General features: G+C 29.0%; 2 protein-coding genes across 2 annotated transcripts; both read right to left on the reverse strand.

Annotated features, from left to right (window-relative positions):
- Window positions 1-2,399: 2,399 nt before the first annotated feature.
- LOC106761949 (nucleobase-ascorbate transporter 2) lies at window positions 2,400-6,327 on the reverse strand. The gene is made up of 13 exons (XM_014645581.2): window positions 5,875-6,327; window positions 5,659-5,756; window positions 5,161-5,337; window positions 4,843-4,943; window positions 4,604-4,679; window positions 4,430-4,489; window positions 3,973-4,157; window positions 3,770-3,866; window positions 3,417-3,562; window positions 3,244-3,335; window positions 3,075-3,152; window positions 2,828-2,988; window positions 2,400-2,721 (listed from the first exon to the last, which is right to left on the reverse strand). Exons 1-13 carry the CDS (start codon window positions 5,963-5,965, stop codon window positions 2,509-2,511), a joined length of 1,575 nt encoding a protein of 524 aa, XP_014501067.1. The 5' UTR covers window positions 5,966-6,327; the 3' UTR covers window positions 2,400-2,508.
- Window positions 6,328-13,632: 7,305 nt separating this feature from the next.
- LOC106759750 lies at window positions 13,633-21,441 on the reverse strand. The gene is made up of 8 exons (XM_014643081.2): window positions 20,875-21,441; window positions 20,722-20,782; window positions 18,803-19,038; window positions 15,404-15,605; window positions 14,528-14,659; window positions 14,324-14,418; window positions 14,137-14,255; window positions 13,633-13,962 (listed from the first exon to the last, which is right to left on the reverse strand). Exons 1-8 carry the CDS (start codon window positions 21,211-21,213, stop codon window positions 13,896-13,898), a joined length of 1,251 nt encoding a protein of 416 aa, XP_014498567.1. The 5' UTR covers window positions 21,214-21,441; the 3' UTR covers window positions 13,633-13,895.
- Window positions 21,442-23,070: the final 1,629 nt, after the last annotated feature.

Here is a 23,070-nt window from a genome sequence, read left to right on the forward strand (position 1 = left end):
CTTTCTTTCCTCTGTCTTCTTTTTTCTTTTCTTTTCCATTTAATTTTTTTTGGACTTTTCCCAATTTCCTTGACTAACTTTGCACATTAGGAAGACCTCACTGTTAATCATAATCATTAGGTATGCTAAACAAAAATCATTATTAAAAAATGTAAATAAACTATCAATAAAAAGAAAAAAAAGGTAATGAACAATCATAGCGCTACCTTCTTTTCTTTTTTGAGAATAATCAATAATGATAATTGAGTTTCATGTTTTTTCCTTTTTCTTTTTTTTTTCATTTTAACCTCGGCCGAATTCGTCTTAGAATGATTGTTGCATATGATATCATTGCTCCTGCTTCATACATCACCCTAAACAATCAATTTTTTTAACATATTTGTAAATTGTTTTTCCTTTTATTTCTCATTAATTATTGATTTAGAAAAAATAAAAATGGCAAGTTGTCATTGATGAGTTATCTCACTGTAAAAGTCGGACGTAAAAATATATTTATTCTAAAAAAAAATGTAAACATCACTTGACTCATTAAAAGTCTATGACATGATCCAAGTCAAATTTACACTAATTAATTAATCAGAGTCAACTTTCTAAAAAATTAATCAATATAATTTTTAGACTTTGATTTTTCTTTTCATATATATGCATTTAGGTTTAACAAAATAGATTAAAAGTAACATGTAAACGTTTTCACAAAATGGAATTTGGTAGAGTAGATTATTAAAATTTTGGAAACATATAATTATTGTGATTTGATAAAATCTTACTTATAATGTAATGTCGTTGTAAAATAGTGATTAAATGATGGAAGAGGTTTGGAGAAGGATATGACATTTGTGAAAGTTGTAAGGGATGTTTCCCATGAAAGTGATTCTCCAATGGAAAATCTTACTCACGTCAATTTATATCCCAAAGTTACTAAATTTTAGGGACATAATTTCTGAAAGAAAATCACAAAATATATATGAATGATTATTCTCAAATGAAAACTTTAGGACACTGATACATTAAAATCCTAAGTTGAAATAATTTTATTATTGTTATGAAGGTGATGATTAATAATAATAAATTATTTCAAAGCAAAAATAACAAATAAAGATTTTGTAAATTTCTATAAAATCAATTAACGTTTTTTTTAGAAATTCATAAGAAATAAATTTCCCCTACGAAAGAAAAGAAATAATAATTTAGAGAATGTGATAATAAGGTGTGATAACTTTTTTGTGTGTGGGAAGAAAGGAGAAATATTGGTGCATGAAGTGAGATACAAATTAGATGAGGATTGCGTGGAGCCTTATCAAATTAGGGTAATTAATGATAATTTGGGGTAATTGTTTGAAATGGTCTAATAACAATTTTATTCTAAAATAACATATTGAATCAGTTTGTTAATGAAGTTATGTCTAAAAAGTGTGGTTTATATAAAATAAATAGGTGAAACATTCCATTAAAGTGTCATTTAAGTTACACCACTATTTCTTTCAAAATATATATATCTTTGCAGAAAAAAGATTTCTGTACTGTATATTTGAATATCTTTGTTATCTTTTGATGTTTTTATTTATTGTATTTTTTTATATGAAAATATTTAATTATTAATTTAAGTGTTTAATAATATAAATCTTTCTTTAATTAGAAAATAGATAAAAAAAATTATCATATTTATTATTGATTTTTGTTTCATTTAAATAATTATTTTTTTTTGTTGTTAAAATAATTTTCACTATTTTTTGACTAATTTGGTGTTTGAAATTTTTTTTATTTTCATCTTATCATATTTTAATTATTTATTTGTTTTTTTTGTATAATTTCATTTAATGCTCTGTCATATTGTTTACACATTTGAGTAGTTTTATTTATTATTTTAATATTATTATTTGTTACTTATTTTTATCATGTAAACTATTATTTTTTAAACTTTTTCATTTATTATAACTATAATTTTATCACTATAATTATATAAATAAATTTTTACTATAATATAATAATTTAATGTAATTGACATGTCAATTTAATAAATGTTTTGATTCTATCTATTTTTAGTATTTATAGTTTGAAATATATTTAAATATAATTTATTTTTAAATATTTAATATCTGATAATCATTATATTATTGAGTACGAGTATATGCACCCTTTAGCCTTACTCATGTGAGATGAAATGAGACAAAAATTTGGATACGGAAATGAGAAAAAGAAAATCTTTAGTGATGGCATGGAGTAAAGAAACTCTCCCCACCTCATCGGTTGCCATTCTTGTAAAAAATAGTATAATTAAACCCATAAATATATTTGATATACTGAATCACTTCTTCTTTTTTCAATTACCTTTTGTTTATTTTATTAGATTGAATTTTACCATATTTTAGAAGAAATTGTAAGCAGTTAATGCAGAGGTGTGTGATAAATTTTTCCATATAAAAATATCAGCAATATGATACATACTCAAACACGAACCACATGGAAACCTTGTCTGGAAATGATGTTTTTCGATAGTATACAACATTCCTACCGAGGAGGGAAAAACCGGTTAAGGTTGAAAGGAAGGGTATAAAACTCTTCATTCCTGCCATCTCCATTAAAAGTTCTAAACTTGGCCCACCATGGCATTCCCCTATCTTTCGCACTATCCTTGTAGTCAAGAGTGTTGTCCAAGAACACAGCAACAATCAATGCAACAGTTGGAGATGAGAAGAATATAGTATTAAGGAAATCATCGAACTGAAATAAACCAATGGAAACACAAAATAAGTATGATATGTTCTAGAAACGATAATACATTTGGACCTGGTGCATGTATTTTCTTAAGACGAAACAATAAACTCACCCATCCAGCCCTTGTATGAGTAGGACCATGAAGGGCCTTTGAACTGTATTCTCGGAAATACTCAGGAACAGAAAACCCTAAGAAAAGGGCTACACCAGTAATAAAGAGGTTCCTCATTGAGTTCATGTTAGTGAACTGCAAGAATGATAGCCCCACAGAAGCTGCAAAAATTAAAATTGTCATAAAAGGAGAGCTAGGAAGAAAATAAATGTTTAAACTCAACCATAGGTGAAGTGGTGATACTCACCCACAAGACCAAACAGAACACAGTACAGTGCTGCAAAAATGGGGAAGGGTATTGATGCAAATAAAGCTCCAAATTTTCCTGAACAAGAAATACGTTAATTGTGCACCGTAAGTGATAGCTTCTGAACAGCTGCAGAAAGGATAAACATACAACGTAGTTTGCCACTCACCTAACATTGAGAAGAATATCATAAAACCAGCTGAGATTTGAATGACCCTTCGACTCCCAACACGAGTACTTCCAAGTAGCCCCACATTCTCTCTGTCAAGGATGATGGTCTCCTAAGAGAATCAATTCGTGGCACATAATATTGAAAACTATGAAAAACTGAGTGGCACTTACACAGAAACTGATGAACCAGTGAGTGTTCCAAAAAGGCCATTCAGCAATATTCCAATTCCCTGCCAACCAATACCACGGCTTAGAACATGAGCAGGAGGTGGTGTTGCACTCGCCAGTCTTGATGCAGCTTTGTATGCCCCAGTTGACTGTCACAATTTTGAATTTCCATTAGTACCCATCTTTAGTAACAAAAATGATATTAACACATTTTGTAAAACCTTGTTTTCAGTTGAAATTTATTGAAAATTAGGAAATCCTGTGAATAATTTTTAACCAATAATACAGAATGTGTTAGAAGAAGAATGTCAGAGACTGTGTTGCTAGTACTCTTCTTTCAATAGTTATGCATTGACCTCAATTAAGGAGACTAAGACAGCAGCCATCATCCCAAAAGCATGACCAGCATCAAATGTTGGAGCACCCCACTCAAGAGGGTATGGGATCTTTATCCTGTGGCAACATGTTGAAGAGTCAATGGCAACAGCTCAAAAGTGTAGCATGCACCTAAATTATGATTAAAAATTAAACTCTTTTAAGAGATGTTTTTGGTACAAACCATGGAGCAGAAGAAATGAGGTTGGCCCTGTCTGTTCTGCAATTATGTTGGGTTAAGTCAGGACGGTGTTTGTATGCTCCACTAGCTGTTAACAGATGTGCATATGCCCATATCACTGTGGTCGATATTAGTAGGGCAAATCGCTCTAGTATAGGTAGCTCTCTAGTATGAAAATTTTTCAAGTACTGTAAACAGAAAAGGTCGTAACATTGTTATTAATTGTAGTATTGTCAACAGAGAAATATCAGTAAACATTAGACATGCACAATCATACCCTTCTGTGACCCTCCCCACATTGTTATCATGTAAGATTTCAAATTCGAAGTCATAATACCAAAGAATATTTCTGTTAAAATCACTTCATTTTAGAGTAAAGTGCGAAAAGTTCACTTAAGATATTTGGCACAGGTTACTTTAAATAGCTTACTTGAACTATCAATGTGAATTTGATTAGTACCTGAGAGAAGACTACAAACAGAATCAACATGGGAATTCCAATTTCAACGCAGTGACCGACCTGAAAAAATTCCAAAAACAATGGTAAAGAGCAAGAGCCAAGGAGAGATGGATTATATTTTTTAACTCAGATCACAGACAAATTGTATCATTAACAAATAGGTTATTATTATACCACAGGGAAGCCTCGGTCAAATAACCCAAAACCAGCTAATGCAATTACTGGAACCATTCCAAGAGGACTGAAAAATCTGTTAAATAATGCAAAAAGAATATAAGTATTTCATGCGTGGAATAGAGAATGTGAAGGTGTTATCTCAGAAAGTGAATACTCAACCTAATAAAACCAGTTTGTAATTTGAAGATTGTAACCTAATAATCCCAATAGGAAGAATTTCAGTTATGAGAGTTTACCTAGAACAAATGCCCCATAATTGACTAAAACCCAAAATAATTTGTATGCTTGATGCCACTATCATTGCCCCTTGTACTGCTCTCATGGTGCTAAGAAACCTCTGCAGAAAAATAAAAGGCATCAGAGTTTAATCTCTTACAATAAACTCCAGTGCTTAAACTCACATTCTATTCAATGGAACTTTTGGCCTATATTTTGTTCAGAAGAATTACACGTAATCTTACATCAAAATTGTTGAAGTTGTATTGTGCACAACTTTCAGTATAATCGACTTATAATTGAAATGTGGCAACCAAATATTAGAGAAATGCACAAACCAAATGTGGGTCCTCAATCGTTGTCAATGAGGAATCGTGAATTATCGATATAATGGGGACCATAAATGCATAAGACCCTCCTATCACTGTTGGCAACCGGGTTCCAAAGAGTGTCTGCAGAAGTGTATTAATTCCTTCAACAAAAAGCAGGGTCTGCACCACCCTCACTTTATCATCCTGAATCATTGTATCAATGTTTGAAATATCAATATCAATTCTCTGTATAGGACAATGCAAATTAAAACTAAGACAGCGAAGATATTTCACTTTCAGGATCAACAATTTTCTTCTTTGTAGGACCCACCAGCTCATTTCAGCATATGATTACGATATGCCTAAACAAAATGCATAAAACAAAAACACAATACAAAGGAAAAACAAAAAGTTCCACCGATCCTCCTCAGTAGGGAATTTGCAGCATTTTTCACCATACATAAAAATATTAAGAAAAAAAATGAAGAAACAAAGAAAAGGGTGTCGAAGTTGGGAATGACTTACATCAGTTCCACCCATCAAAGGCACAAGAAAAGAAGGAATCATGACGGCAGTTCCTAAGGCCAAAATGTAATGCTGGAAACCCAAAACTATTGACTCCACTGTTAACAGTAGAAAGCAAGTACATCACTCTCATGAAACACACAAAAGAAAAAGATTCAATCTTTGAATGAAGCTGAAAATGCAGTTGAGGAAGGATTAGACTAAAGGTGACCATACCCCATGAAGGGTTTGAGTCTATGCAGTACTCTAAGCCTTGAAGTTGGTCCATTGGTGGGTGGCTTATCTCCTCTGGCTTTGGAGTTGCCATGATTCCTTTGCAACTGTATTTTTGCCTCCAGACCTCAATGCTTACTAAAGACAACCTTGAGAGAATGAGAGAAAGAAAGGTAGATAGAAAGCTAGAATCTTTAGTCTACAGTGTGAGAATACTGAGAGGGAGAGTTAGTCAATGTATGAAGTTGAAAAAGTGAAAAGAAGGGCCAATAGAATGATGGGAGCAAGAGAGAGAAAGAGAAATATATATTTTAGATATAGAAAGAAAAAGAGTGGGTGAGAAGAATACAGAGTAAATACACAGTGGTAAGAAAATGGTGTGAGAACAGAACAGAACAGAACACAACTGAGGAAGAGAAATTGCTCTGTTCAACACAACCTCAATCTTTGTCATTTCTTGAGGAACTTCCAAAATTCTGAATTAAAATGTTACCGTTGCCTTTCAGTTCTTATTAACTTTTGGAACTCAGATTCTGCAGAACTGAGTTTGCAAGTGCATGATGATCCTGAGAATAATAATTAAAAATTTAAGGCAAAGGTGAAAAATTGACATTAAGTACAACAAGGAAGGGTAAATGTGAGGGTTCTAACATGCTGTTATTGTTGGTAATTATTTTGTGTCAAAACGTTGTTTCGAACACAAAAATTAATTTGGCCCGTTTATTTAAAATAATAACCTGTTTAGTATAATTTATTTATAATTCTTACTTTTCAATAAATTTTAACTAATACTCTCTTTGTCCTTATAATATTATTATTATTATTATTATTATTTCTATATTTTAGTTATTTTATAACTTTAAGATATAATTGTGTGTTTTTTTTTCAATTATGAGCTATTTTTAGATTAGAAAAGAAATGACTTTTGTATAATAACCTGGTTATTATTCTTCCTTGAAAAAACACTAGTTATTATATTTAGAGATTTAAGAAAAGAATGTAATTGATAATCATAAAAATCATGGCTTTAAAAAAAGAACAACGTAATGAAGCTTATTAAGTTATGATAAACGTAAAAAAAATGAAATTATGAGTTAAATTAAAAATATCTTTGGTTTTTTATAAATTTGTTGAACTTATATCTGAAGAAAAATGTAAATGTAATCAAGAATATTTTAGGAAATTTTGCTGCAATTAACTCAAGCTTTTTATTTTTTTTACTATGAATTTCAATGGAGTATTAATACTGTGTATTATTCGAGATTCAAGTCGAATAATAAAAATAAGTATTGCCATTAAAAATGTTATATTTTAGATTATCGAATTTTATTTCAAAAGTATTTTCTCCTGAATTATCTCTAACTGAAACTTTATATTAAAAAAAAAGAGTCATAGAAACATATTAAAAAAAAGCATCGAAAATACAATCTGAATTAAATGAAAAGTAATTGGGAGATGAATCTATAAATAAAAAGATTTTATGTTTATGATCAATATATAACATTTTTTCTTAGCATTGAAAGGAATTTTTCCACCAAAGGCCTAGGTAACTATATGCTAGAAAAGTAATTGTAAAATAGAGCAAGTAAAAATGTTAATTTTAAGTCTAAATTCTACATTAGTTTTTATCTCTGTGAAACGTTCACTACATTTTTTTTTTTGTCGAGTTTAAATGTATACACGATCGAATAATATGTTCAAAGTTTTAATAATAATTTTGATATTATATTAAGAAATAAACTTTAAATCTAATTTAATTTTATGAAATTAAGATAAAATTTGTATTATTTATATATTATAAATTAATACTTAAAAAATAATATAAAAACTTGTAAAGTAATAAATTGTGATATTTTAGTTTAAATTTATATACGGAATATTTTTAACTTTTTTTTTTCAAATTATCGAAACATATTACAAACATAGATTCCATATCTTGTATATTGTGTTATTTTATATGACTAGCTATCTATAGTTTATTAACTGTAATATTAATTTTGTTTATTTACTAGTAGAGAGTTTAGTATCAAAAAATCCTTGTAAAAATATTAAGTTATTATTTTGACATATTAAACATTTACGTAACATCAATTTAACTATTAAAGAAATTTATTTTAGTGTTATATAAGCTTTCTTAAACGAAATTAAAACTACTATTAAATCATGTTATTACGTTTTATGCATGTTAATGAAAATTCTAACTAATTGGCTAAAGGCATTTGCTGAACACGCTCTCCCTTAGCAAAGAATATCATTTGTCTTCATCAATTTCAGTTTTTGCCTTGCAATCTTTTATGGAAGATGGGGATGTATCCAGTTTACAACAGGTTATTAATTATTTTATTTTTTTCAACCCTAGGATTTAATGTTTTAAATATTTTTAAATAATTAAATGATATCAAACTTTTGATATATATATATATATATATATATATATATATATATAATTTAATATTGAGAATGTATAAGAAATAAAGAAATAATAAATATCATAAAGTTTTATCATTGCAACACTAAATTCTCTTTAACCTAAAATAAGATTAGGTGGTATAACTTCATCTTAAGAGATTTATCTTGAGTTTTGATGGAGTTAACTCAATCTTATCCCAGATATTTTTAGCTCGCATTTAAGTTTAGTCAAGTTAAATCGAGACAATTCAAAGTTAAGTGAAGTTGAGACAATCCTAATTCATATAGAATTGAGTTTATTTCAATCTAGGTCAAGGCAAATTAATATGTTATAAATGAAGACAAAATAGTCATACATAGGTTGAATTGAGTTGACTTGTTCTTGAATTAAGTCAAGTGTATCGAAGTTCATGTAGAGACAAGTTGACCCAAATCTAGGTTGAGTTAATTGTGTCTAAGCTCATCTCGAGACAGATAGACCTAAACTTTAGCTAAGTCAAGTTACAATAAAACTCTAAGTCCAATTCAAATAGAGTTCATGAATACAATGTTGGGTGAAACTCAAATTTGAGTTGAGTATTATTGAGTTCAAGTTTAATTAGGCTTGAATAGAATTGAGAAAGATTGGATCGTCAAGTTAAGTTATGTAAGTGCTTTATCAATATATTGGATAAAGAATATATCAAGTTGAATATGGTTAATCTTATGTCAAATCTATTATTCCATGTCAAATTTAGTCTAATTGATAAAGTAAATTTAGTTCAACTTAAATTAAACAGTAAATATAAAAATATAGGTTATCTAATTAAAATTGATTTATCTTATAAATTCAATACATTTTATTGATTTCAGAATAAATAAAAACTAAAATTTTAAAGATTTAATCAAAGATTATTTATCTTTGATTTATAATTAAGAAGAGGTTAACACAAAAACTAATCAAAATTCGTTTTTTCATTTAGAAAGAAATTAGAGGAATTTTTGAAAGAAAATGTAAGTAATGAATCATATTATCCATGTAAACAACACAAAGGAAATCGGTAAAAAAAAAATCTATTAAAAGATAACCTTAGTACTATTTTGGAGGAGAAAGAGAAAGATCAATTGCTAAAAAAAAAAGTCAATAAATATCACCTTATATCATTAGACACCAATGATAGGTGAAGGAAAAAAAAAATCTTTTAATAAAACTTCTTTTATAGAATATTCAAAGTGTTATTTTTCCTTCAATGGAAGTGATTTAAAGAATGGAGTGAGAGACATTACACAATGCATTCCCATCCCACATGATGAAAGGGGTCTGAAAAAGGTGTAGTAAGTTATCTTTATGAGAAAAAAAGTGAAGAAAAGAAGAAAAAATAATGGTAGAAAGTTACGTCTTAGGGCAGAATTCTTAAACATATGGAATTAAGAAGCAAAATGATTAGTTAGTCATAAAAAGAGGAGCCTTGGTGGAATGAGAAAGAAAACTATATACATAGGAGTACTTGCAACTTCTTTCTTTCTCTTTTCCTTTTTATGTTACTTTCTCTTTTTCTCATACAATGGAAAGAAAAGCAAGGAAATCATGATTTTGGTTTAAACTTGATAGGCAAATTGAAAGGAAGCATAAGGTTGTCAGAAAATGTGATTAGAGATTGAAGATGAACAACATTAGATGTTGCATTCACCATCTAATATTATTCTGTTGTGTTTGGTCTTACAATGACAGATCAATAGGGTAAAAGTAAAAGATGGTTTTTTGACTTTGAGTTCCCCCACAAAAGCACAGCAAGAAAATCTTAGCATGTTCCATATTGTCCCACATCAGATTATCTAATGCTAACTTGTGTAAATGATATAAATATTTAGCTTAATTAAAGTTTAATAAATTTAGCTATTTTAATTAACTGTTTATTTAAATTTTTATTATTATAACTTAAAAAATTTGTTTTTTTTAATTGAGCATTTTTATTTGTCATTAACCACCGTAGTATAATTATTATTTTGCATTGGTATTTACTTACTTGTTTTTGTATAAAAAATAAAATAAAAAAAATTAATTAACATAAATTTAAGTGTTTTTAATTAAATTTCTATTAAAAAACTTTATATTTTATGAAGAGTCTTAGTGATTTTATTTTGTTTTTAAGTGAAGTAATATAATTAAGGCAAGAGTGTTTCATTTTTTTCCTACTGTTCAATATCACGAGTCATTGCTTGAGATGGTAAGATCAAAGGGCCATGTCACATAATGGCTGAAACTCAATTAAAATATGCAGAAGTTTTAGACATTAAATATAACGAAAATTTAAATAGGTATTTAGTTAAAAATACCAAAAATTATAAAAAATTTAAAACGTAATTGTTCATTTTTTATTTTCATTAAGAATGACAATACAAAATAACGATTAAAACAAAATCAAATAATAGGAACTTAAATTTATATATATATATATATATATATATATATATATATATATATATATATATATATATATATAAACTGAGTCTTTAACTGAATAACTTTTTTAATAAAAATTTAATTAAAAATAACAAATTATAAAGAACTTAAATTTTACTTAGTTTTAGCATTTTAAAATAAAAATAAAAATATATCAAACACTTTTCACATAATAATCTTAAATTCTTGCCAATTAAATTTTCGATTAAATATAAAACTATATATATATATATATATATATATATATATATATATATATATATATATATATATATATATATATATATATATATATAGACCGAGTATTGACTCAAGGAACGAATAATCATAAAAGATTAATTCATATGATCAAATTTTAATTAAAATAATTACATGTGAATATCATGCCATCAGAATTATTAAGTTAATATATAATATATTTTTTCTTGTTACATTAGTATTAAATTTTTCACTATTTTTTTTTTCTAATCCAAACAATGACAAAATTTCACTTTTCTTTCTCTTGTACTCTTTTCTACTTCTTCATTCTATAATCTAAAGAAAATATAGAGAATATGTTCTCGTGAATGAATTATTTCTCTTTAATTACTTGAATATCATTACAAATATGATCGAGTAACTATTTATCACTTTGCGTTATAAATCTATTAAGAGAAATGACTATTTGATACACCTAAATTTTTTATATTCATTTAATACTATTATTACTTACATTTTATTCTTTTTTTCTTAAACTATAAAATTTGTATTTTTTGAACCATTTTATCTTTGTATTCTATGTCAAATGAATGTAAAAATATGTCATAGTATTATTATTCATTTATTACTACTTTTTTTAATTAGGAAAACCGTATGAAATAAAAGTAAAAAGGATTGATTTCATTTTTATTTATAAAGCAGTAATATATCTAAATTATTATTCTGACTCTTTGTAGGAGTGAAGAGATCCATTCTCTCCAGCACATCAGTGAATCCAGGCATTAAGCATTAAATGTTTATTAAAGAATTTATGCCACCTTTTTTAAAATAACATCTTGCTCAATACTTTTTAAAAATAATTAATAAGGATTAAATTTGATAAAAAAATTATAGTTAATTATAACATTAAATAAATTTTAACTAATAATCATTAATACAAATTTACTTTATTTAGAGGACAAAAATATTCATAAAGATTAAATTTTACAAAAATTTATGATTAACCGTAACATTAAACAAATTTTAGCTTTAATAATTATTAATGAAGTTTTATTTTATTTAAAACACAAAAACACTCATAAGTGTTAAAAAGTTATTGTTTATAATATTTTTTTTATGAATAAATAAGTAAAAACATAATTAAATAATAAAATAATTTTATGTCATCAAATTTAGTGTTTCTCCGTTATTTATACTGTTCGGTGAAATTTTATAATCAACTTTTTTATTCATCCCTCAATTTAACTTTCCATTATATTTTTAAGCACATAACAAAATCATAACATTTTGGACTTTAATAAAAAAGACGCTGTAGAAATATTTTCACAAACATACCATTACCATTGAGATAATCATAATCACCTCCATCAGTAAAATAAATTAAAAAGACAAAAAGAAAAAAAAAAGTTGAATAATGATCACCTGTGATGTAGAGAAAATTTTATATTATTAAATAATTTGTTAAAATAAAATCATTTAATGATTTTATATTATTTAATACGATACTGAATTAGTCATTTCATTATAAATATTATTGTATATAGTTCTAAATTTAATTTGTCTTATTGTACTGTATTCCCTTTAAACCAAAACAGTGTTATAATATTCATATTTTTAATATCATTTTATTTAACTACATTACATAAGTTAAAATTATTTTTTTATTTTATTATTTTATTATTTCAGATAAATTATTGTTATATAACACTTATAGATATTTTTGTTTTCTAAATAAAATAAAACTATATTAATAATTATTGAAGTCGGTATTTCCCTTGAAAAAATTACTGTCAAGTCAACCAATTAAACTTTGTAATATGATTGTAAAAATTATATCTAACAGTTTATAATTAGATTACAATATAAAATTATTTTAGATTATCTGCATATAAACTATGATATTTATTAAATTAATAAAACAAAGAAGCAGACTATTAAAGAAAAGAAATAGCTGGAAAGCAGAAACAGACTGCTTTTTGAACTGACCGACTGGATTGTATCCTGCTACATACCTAACTGGGACCATTCCCTTTTGTCTTCCTATGCTAAACCTCGTTTTTTGTAAAAATGCCTTTTCCTAATTTTTGCCATAAATTCCTGCTTAATTACTGTAACCACTGATTCTATCCAACAACTATTGTCAATATTTTTTTATTCAATTGAACAAGACCCGATGACATTAATTACATTTTTCTAAGCACAACAAAATATATTAACAGCACTACATATATTAATTCAAACATATTTAGTTGAAATCTATTAAAAATCTTAAAATTGTGAATACCTGATCCTCTTTAAAAAATCTTTCTTATAACATCGAGTCCTAGCACAAGCGCTATATATTGTCAAATATTTAAAATGTCTGTAATAAGCCTTTAATAATCCAAACTAGAAGGATGTTGGAATGAAAATTAAAACAAACTATTAATTAACACGTTATGAGAACGTATTAAACGCCCTTTATGCAGCTTGGGTATACAAAAAAGAAAACTATATATATATATATATATATATATATATATATAATATAACTTTCATTCTCTTTTTCCAGAAAAAAAAAAAGTATTAGAGAAAGTAAATCTGGGTAGTAAATTTCCTCAGGTATAAGATATGCAGGTCCAATACTGGATATTCACACAAGAATCCACACTGCTACTATAAGGTAGTGCAGGGAATAATGACTAACCAAGTTAATAGACTAATAAAATATGTAAGCACTAACCAAATAATTAGACATTAATAACGAACCACCAATCCATCAATCAACGAGATAATGGGATAAGTACTGGAATTGGAAGAATAATTCCAGCTAAATGCTCAGTTAGAGTGAGAACTTTCTTTTAAAGTTTGAGAATATACAGTAGGTGCCAACTATCATTGCCAAAGTTAATTAAAATACAAAAATGTTTCAGAAAAATCTCAGCAACGGCTTACTTATATGTGATGTTCGCTACAACAGGCCACAATGAATGGCTCACGATCTTCTTTCCAACCTCCTTTCACTAGATCTTTTCTCCTCTGCCTCCCGCCGTTTTTGTTGCCTGATCAACAAAATATCATTTATTGCATCAAACAAAACAATAACACCACAAAAGTGTCTGCACAAAAAAACGTCTCAAACCAAAAATTAAACCTTAGAAATTGAAAGCATAACCAGAATCAAGATAGAACTACAATGCATATGAAAGTTCGAGGTTGTTAGTTAAACAACTTACGCAAATTGCATGTATCCACCACCAGCATTAGCAGCAGATAAAAGTGCTGCATGAGCCCCAATAGTAGATACAGAATCCTGCCCCGAAGAGGGCAGAGGATTTTTTCTATCACCATCCACCTGTCAAAGAAATTTCATAAGCACAAAGGAGAATATCTCCGAAGTATTGCGTGTTTTAGAAAAAATACCTTATCCCATTTTGATTTTTTATTTTGTCTACCATCTCGAGAATCAGCTGTAGGAGGCACCAAAGGCAAACCACTTGCAGTCACAGCAGAAGCACCTATGGCAAAAAAAAAGTCAATAAAAAAAGACTGTAAGAATACAGATGTGAAAATCTTCTAAGGAAGAACTTCACAACACTGCATAAATAGATTGAGAGGTTTCTGAACCTGCAACAGGTATGCCAATCCTAGGAGCGCTAGCTACAATTCCTGGCTGCGTGCCCCCTGCAATAAATTCAACTTTCTGTGCTTTCTTTTTCTCTTGCTCTTTCCTCTCACTTTCACGCCTCATATCAGCTTCTGCTTTGTTATAGTTAAGAGACATGACATGAGCAAAAAGGAGTAGTCAATGGAAAAACGCAATAACAGCTACAGCATCAATGAATAAAGTAATCTGTAGCATAACAAGTATTACAACTAATTACAAATGCATGCCATGAATGATACAAAACCTTAACATACCAAAAATAGTAGCTCAAATTAAACAAGTATTTTGTTCACTTGGTAAAGACCAACAAAAATTTGACTACAAAAGGGTGCAGGAAAAAACCCAAAAATCAGAGGCATCTTTAAAGTAGCTAACAAAAGAAATCACGATTTCTCTTAACAGTTATTCACAATACTTGGTTTGGTCAAATATACTTCACCACCAAGAATGACGTGATTACTCCAACCAAAACAAGCTTTAATAAGTTACTCCTGAAAGTCAGCCTGGACATTAACGTATCCACGAAACAGAGAAAACACTTTCTACGGTTGAAAAATTAAAGAAAATTCTAAAATTGAAATCCAAAAAATATATACAACACAACACATTCTTCAGTTAATTTAACCAAAAAAATATTTAACATTGAAATCAAAAAATACGTGGGAGGTCTGCAATTTACTTGAAATTGACCATCAGTTTACAGAAATAAAAAGCCGACAATCACCTGCTTCTCAGAGAAAAAAAATGTAGATAAATCTAAACTATACAGAGACACTGGCAGAATGGATAATAAAAGAGCAAAGTACACTTGAATCAGAGAAGCTGCAGTTATATACCTATTTCATCATAGAAGTCACTTGAATCATATCCATGAGGGTCAAATACATCTTTACTGAAGCAAGACCCAATTTGATCAATATCCTGGTACCTCACTGCATGCAGTAAGAAGTCAGGGTTTCGATAGTCCTTCCTGTTACGAACTTCTGCATTAAAACTTTTTCCAGCCTTCTTGTACTCCAGGAATTTATTTATTTTTCTCTGTCATAAAATAAAAGTAAGAGTCAATGATGTAATGGGAGTTCAATGTCCGAAAGCTACTAAACCATCAAGAGAAAGCTAGAAAATGGAAACATCCTAGACCGCTAGATCCTATCCACTACCCAGAAATACAATGTAGCTTGATTAATGAATGCAATGTCCAAAAGCTATACAAAGTTGGGATAGGAAAATTTTCTTCTTTTCTCCCACTTTTGTTGAACCAGAAAAATAGGACTTTGATAGAACATTTAATACAAATATTTCTTTGACATTGTAATGCATAAAATTTGAATGTCTTGAGTTGTATGTCATACTTCCCCCAAAATACGAATAGGAGGGTAATTTGCACATTAACCAATTAAACCAAGCACTTGAGATCGGGTTTAACTTCCAAAGAAAAAAAGTCCCTGAAATAAACGAGACAAATTTAAAACTTGAGCTTAGCTTGGTTAAATTTTCAAAGACTGGGCTTGGATCATTAGCTTGTTAATAGGTTGATTTTTTTCTTTATTGAATTTCTTTTTAAATATAATTCAATTATTAATAATTATTGAATAGATACCTTCATCCTGAAAAGTAAAATAAAATCATTAATAAATTTATATTTGTAAAGATGAATTTAGATTGAAGATGAAATCTTTAATGATGAAAATTTAAAAGTAAATTCACAACCATCTACTTAAAGTATAATTCCTGAAAATTGAATTTAGGAAATTGGAATACGTACAAACAAGATGTTAAAAAACAAAATTATAATTTTTAAGAATTTTTTTAATAGATAAGTTGCAACTGTCTAAATGTATGTGAGCTATTCAAAAGCCGTTCATGTCAAACCTACAAAAATTAAGTTTGGCTCCTTATTGAGCCTAATTATAAGGTTGAGCTTATTTGCATAACTGAACAAACAAGCTTGAGCAAGCATTTAATAAGTAGAGATCTGAAAACTCACAAATAGCTCGATTCATTTATGACCCTAGTAGGCAGCCCAGATATTCACATTCTCAACAGTAGAAGAGGAACCCATATTAAGGCAAGAGGAAACTCATTTTATTTCAAACAAGATGGTTTCCTTTCTTATAAAGCCCACAAATTTATCTTAATTTAAAAATGCAATATATGAAATTCTAAACCAAGTCCTTAATGCTCTGTTTCGGAAAGTGGAGAGAAATAGTTTAATGAAAAATTTCAACAAGATTTATCTAATGAAATCTAAACTACTACACTCTCGGATCCAGATTCAGCACTGCAATTCTGTCTTCACACCTGAGTTTAGTTCAATTCCAATTTTCTAACATCAGTAAAAGATCATCACCTTCCATTCAATCACAAAAAAAAATTTACTAACTATTCAATTCCAAAAATCTGCTTGCAAAGAAAAAGGTACCATGCAAGTACGGGTGTTAATTGGTTGGACTTGCGAGCCAACCTATCTTATCACATATTTGAACCGGGTTCGGTTGAAAAATTGAATTTTTCCTGACTATATGTTATTATTATTGTTTAATCCTAATTAATCAATTTATTAAGTTTTTATTACTGTCATAGGAATATATCAATTATCTGGGCAAAAATATTAATTTTACTCGCAAGTCTAAGTTGGATCTTTATTTGATTGAAACAACCTATCTTATCACATATTTGAACCGGATTCGGTTGAAAATTTGAATTTTTCCTTACTATATGTTGTTATTATTATTGTTTAATCCTAATTAATCAATTTATTCAGTTTTTATTACTGTCATAGGAATATATCAATTATCTGGGCGAAAATATTAACTTTACTTGCAAGTCTAAGTTGGATCTTTATTTGATTGAAACACCACTTCAGCAAAAATATTTTTTAAAGTTAGATGTTTTGAGCTATAGAAAGGACAGTTAAGAATGTTATCCAAATCTTTGTAGATTGATGTGTAAGGTGTTGAGCATTTCAAAAACAATTGTTGCTATTGAGTCTGCCATTCAGCATGGTGCTCACGAGGTTAACAAGTATCACTCTACTCTTCTTTCTTACAATGTTTGAGCACTAATTTTAATCCAAAATTGGTTACATTGCTTTGAAAATATTGGTAATCTATATATATATTACTTTTCAATGCTTTCTTCGCATTTCTAAATATATTATTTGCTAATATTTTTGTTTTCGTCGTAGATGAAGACAGTGACACTTGAGATTTAAGACTGATAAGAAATATTCTTGAGGGCTTGATGATCCCTCTAATTATAATCTATTTATAATGAAAATCACAAGAGTACATGGAACACCAAGAGTCTGCACTAGAATACTAGGTACAGAACTAGGTACTAAACTAGGTACAACTCATTAATTATTCTACAGACTAGCCTAAATGATGATACCTACATGTAATGATTCTAACAATGACAATGTTCAAAAATAAGAAATTGTTCTATATTTCACAATTCATGATTCTAATGTTGTCCATGGATAAAAACAACAAAGCACACCTTGACACTTTGGTGTTTAGATGATTAGATTCTTACTTTTGGTTGTTCACTAATTTCAATTACTTAGGTTGACATTTTGGTTTTCAAGACTTTTAATTTGGATAAACATTATTTGGAGGATTTGGATGCTAAATTATTTTAAGAATTCTATTTGCTACCTATTTATGTATTTGACTTTTCGATTAGGTTTTTATCAGCTAATAAATGTTAGAAATTATCATATCCAATTCAAAATTGTTTAAACTGTAGATAATTTTTATGTTTTTGAAACTTAGTGAGTCAACACCTAATCTACCAACTGTAGTGGGTTGAACATGGTTGAAAATTTTTTGGTTCAACAAAAAGTGAATCAGATTGAATTAACCCATCTGTAACTCAGCCGTGTGAGCCAGGTTGGCTTACTTAATCCATATATGCAAGAGAACATTTTTAGTGTGTGAACTGACTTGAATAAATCATACAATTAACCCTAAACTCACTATTCTTACAAGCAGTTAAAGTGATTCTGAGTGCAATTCACCGTATTAATAAATGCAATCTAAATCCATGGCTTTAGAAACTGTATAAAATTGGATAAGAATCTTATTATTCTTGTGACTCTACTAATTGTGATGCCACCACAAAGAACAGAGGATAGGACCAAAGTAAAAGCGGTAAGCAAGACATTCTACTTTATCACACATCAAAGTGATTCAACAATCTGATAATAATTAAACCATTTTAACAGAACTTACTTGTAGGTCCTCTGACCATTTAGTTTTGGGTGGGGGAGGAAGAAATTTATCCAATGGATCTACATATCTTTGATCATCTTGATCTCTTTCACCCAATTCTGCATCATCAGATTTGATGACATCATCATTGTTCAAGGTATCAGATTTCAATGGTTCAGATAACTGAGGAGTGTTAGCATGATTGCTAGGTGTCGAAGCTTGGACTGTTCCTAATGGCGTTCTCTCCAGTAAATCCCCTGCAATAACATGATCCATTAGGTACTAGGATGCAAAAGAAATGCATCTACAGCAATAGTATTGTAATTGAATAAAAGAAGGTAATAGCATCTTCAGAAAATTGAATATAAGCATGCTATTATTCTCAATGTATTTACACGGCCCTTTGAAAGAAAAACAAACAGTGAAACATAATAATCAAAGCATTCTCTTTTATCAACCTCATTCACAAAAACAATCAAGTAAGGAAGGACCAAGGTATACGGAATATTTCAAACCAAGAAAAAATTGTTATATAACTCAATCCTGATCCATAAGTGTCAAGGAGGAAAAAATATTACAAATATGTATGAACCAACCACTGTTTTTAATCTCAGGTATCTGCACAAAGCCGCCAGCCTCCAAAATGTTACAGCAGGATAGTAGGATAGCCACTATTCTGAAATAGTTAGAGTCACTAATAACCAAGAGATTTATATGGAACAATCTCTTAGATATGTTGCTCAAAGGGAGTCTTCTTCAATGGTATTTCTTTTTCTATGTCGTCTATGTAAATCATTAATAATTTGGTATGACTCGAGTGCAAAAGCAAATATTTTCACTAAATCTTTATTGATTATATCAGTAACAAACTTGGTATATACGATTTGTATACACCAGTTTAAAGAGGAGTGTTAGATATATTATCTTTATATTATTTTTATCTTTTATCTTTAGTTAGTTTGTTATTATTCTTTATTTGCATTTTGAACTTAACTGATATTTTTTTCTATTATAAATAGAATATCTATGTATATATTCAACATAAGAGAGATTGTCCCATACATAGTTTTTACTATATTAATCATGGTATCAGAGTCATTGTTAGATCTTATTCTAGCGAGATTTATAGTTTGTTAGACATATTTTTTCATTGCTATCCAACCACCTATTAATGTCTAGTCCTATGTGCATGATGTATATACCTCTACATGAGGAGAATGAGTTGAAAGTCCTACACCTAGATAAGACCAGTTTGCACATTTTCATTCATTCTTTCATTCCTGCTTTCATCTTAATTTTCCTTCTATAGACATTCTTAATTTCATGTTCTTCTTCTTCAACCTTTTCTTCTGCCACCAATCAATCATCCTTTTCTTGGTTGCTTTCTTCGTCTCATGTGGTGGTGGCATGAACAAAATGGAAAGAGGAAGAAACAGTGGTGGATATGGCAATTGAAGAACATGTGATGGTCATTACAGAAGGAGAGAAAACAATGCTCGGTCTAAAACCCTTAATGCATATAATGGTAACAATAATGAGAATAATGTGAATAGGGAAAGAATAAACGAGGAGAAATGAGAATAATGTGATGGCCATTGTACTTCTTTTTGAGAGGCTGTTTCCAGATTTGACCCTAACATCAAATAGTCACAAATAACAACTTTAACATGGTGCTAATCCTCAGCTCTTTTGAAAAGAAAAATCTACTAATGAATTTGTATTAGTCCAAAATTTCATTTGGAATAAGCAGCATGACAAAACTACAAGGCAAGGCAATATTGCAGGACATCAAAAAAGACTACTTAATTAATCCCTTTTTAACATTTATTATCAGCAGAATCATGTTTGGGAAGCTAAAAAATAGGATGATCAAGCAAATTGAACCTTGCTAATCAGTTAGCTAATATAATAACTCAATGTCGAACAAAAATTAAATTCACCATTGGTGATATGAAGCTGGTCCCCAAACATGACTCGACCGCTACCATATATCTCCCCCTCCTGCAATCAGAACCAGCAAACAACCACATTTACAATCCAAACTATCTAGTTTAGGAGAGTGAACACTGTTCAAATAATTGACAGAGAGGTACCTCAGGCTCAGGTGACATCGCAACTTCGTCATGCCCATAATCAACTATCGTAAGCGCCCCTTTCCGACTAATTCTAGGTTCCTCCGGCGGTGGAGAAACAAAATTGTTATTCTGCGGCGTTGAAGCCCCCTCATCAGCGGCCTCCTTACCTGAATCAAGGACCGCTGTTCTATTGGCAGAATCTTCCTCCGCTGCAAATCTCGCATCTGCCGCGGCATCTTCTTCCATACCTATTCTTGCATCTTCTTCTTCGTCGTCGACCTCCATTTCATCGTCTTCCTCGTCGTTGTACATGGACAACAACGCGATTCCCTCTGAGTGCTTCTTCTTGGACGCCATGGAAGCTAACTAGGGTTTTCTGGAAGGAATCAGGGGTATGGTTTTTCTAAAAAGGGTGAATTAGAAAGAAGGAGAAGTAAGTGTGAGGAAGCTGAAGAAAAATCGATGTGGTTTTGGAGAAATTGCAAAGGGTAGAAAAAAAAAGGTGGGAGAAGGGAAATATTTTCAGATATAATAGCTTTCAATTCGCCATAAAAGAAACACAGTCTGTAAACAGTATTGGGTTTTAGGATACCAGAAAATTGTAATAAAGCTGTTCTAATAAAAATAGATTTTACTAGAAAGATATGTATTCATAACACTCCATAAAATGATAGAAAAGTAATTTGAAGTGCATTTTATTTTTTTGTTAAATATATAGCAACTATTTAAAAATCATATTAAACATATTATTAATTAATTTGAGCATTGGAAGTGTGAATTTTGTAGTAATATATAATGATATGTAATATTACAAATACTTGTTAATTATTAAGTATTTTATAAATTAGCAACTATTTCAAAATCATATTAAACATATTATTAATTAATTTGAACATTGGAAGTGTGAATTTTGTAGTAATATATAATAATATGTGATATTACAAATACATAATAACTTTTAAGTATTTTAAAAATTTAGGTATTTTTAATTAAATTACAATTAAAAGATTATCCTATCAAATCTTTCAATTATTTTTTGTTTTAATGTAGGTATCTTACTGTTTTATTTTATTTTTAATGAAACAACATATTCATATTTTTCCTTTTTTCTGCCTAAATCATCTATTAAATTATTATTGTTTATCTTCAAGTGTTTTTAACTCCAAAATTGAATTAAAATTAAAAAAATAAAAAAGAAATTAAGTTGATTGTAACATTCGTAAAATAAAACTACCAAAATAGAATATTGATTATGATTTATCAAAAACTATTTAATCTCAACAAAGAATATTTTACACTTGAAAAACAACATTTGATTGTTGTTTTACTCTCAACCTCACACTGAAGCGATGGAAAAGACGTCATTTAAGTGATCATTGCAAAAGATAAAACATGCACAAAGACAAACAACACAAAAGCAAGGTAAACTGGTAATAAAACAGTTCATGATAAATATAAGGGTTAAATATGTTTTTAGTCCCTATACTTTGGGACGATTTTAGTTTTAGTCCATTTTCAAACTATGGTACAATTTAGTCCTTCAACTTTAGAAAACTCTGGTTTTAGTTTTTTTTTAACTTTATTTGTTGTTTCAAACACGTTTCATTGTAGCATTTGGATTGTTTACACTGTTTGACACATTTTTACTTCAATGTTAACTAAGAAACATGCTTGAAACAACAAATAAAGTTAAAAAAAGTTGGTAAAAAAAACTAAAACCAGAGTTTTCTAAAGTTGAAGGACTAAATTGTACCATAGTTTGAAAATTGACTAAAACCAAAATCGCCCAAAAGTATAGGGAGTAAAAACATATTTAACCCTAAATATAATAAAAATTCAATCATACATTATATTACACACATAATATATCATACATCCTAAATCATATCACAACTTTAGACTTGACTCATCCAAATGTAGTGTGATTGTTAGTTTGTGCATTGTAATGGTAATATAGCTGGCTGAAACCAAACTACCATACAAGGTTAGTCCATTTCAGTTGCCTAGGGTCATGACCAAAGCCTATAAACAAGAACCTTTCGCTATTCCCACCACATGACTCACCCCTCTCTACTCGAGAATTGATGATCATTAGAGTGTTGGAATAGACCACCAGTCCAAAACTCCACACATTCAAACAATTACAGCAACAGACACAACCATGTAATCTCTCCCCGAGTCATGAAATTATGTCCAACAATCATTCACTTCATT

The sequence above is a fragment of the Vigna radiata genome, chromosome 5 (genome assembly GCF_000741045.1).
Source record: "Vigna radiata var. radiata cultivar VC1973A chromosome 5, Vradiata_ver6, whole genome shotgun sequence".
Taxonomy (NCBI): domain Eukaryota; kingdom Viridiplantae; phylum Streptophyta; class Magnoliopsida; order Fabales; family Fabaceae; genus Vigna; species Vigna radiata.

Coding starts and splice junctions, on each gene's coding strand:
- LOC106761949 (XM_014645581.2), bottom strand. CDS start 5,965: ATGGCAACTCCAAAGCCAGAGGAGATAAGCCACCCACCAATGGACCAA. Junction 3,153..3,243: donor GATATTCTTCTCAATGTTAG/GTGAGTGGCAAA, acceptor TTTCTTGTTCAG/GAAAATTTGGAGCTTTATTT. Junction 2,989..3,074: donor TGTTCTGTTTGGTCTTGTGG/GTGAGTATCACC, acceptor TAATTTTTGCAG/CTTCTGTGGGGCTATCATTC.
- LOC106759750 (XM_014643081.2), bottom strand. CDS start 21,213: ATGGCGTCCAAGAAGAAGCACTCAGAGGGAATCGCGTTGTTGTCCATG. Junction 19,039..20,721: donor CCAGCTTCATATCACCAATG/GTGAATTTAATT, acceptor ATGTTATTGCAG/GGGATTTACTGGAGAGAACG. Junction 14,660..15,403: donor TGACTTCTATGATGAAATAG/GTATATAACTGC, acceptor ATAACAAAGCAG/AAGCTGATATGAGGCGTGAA.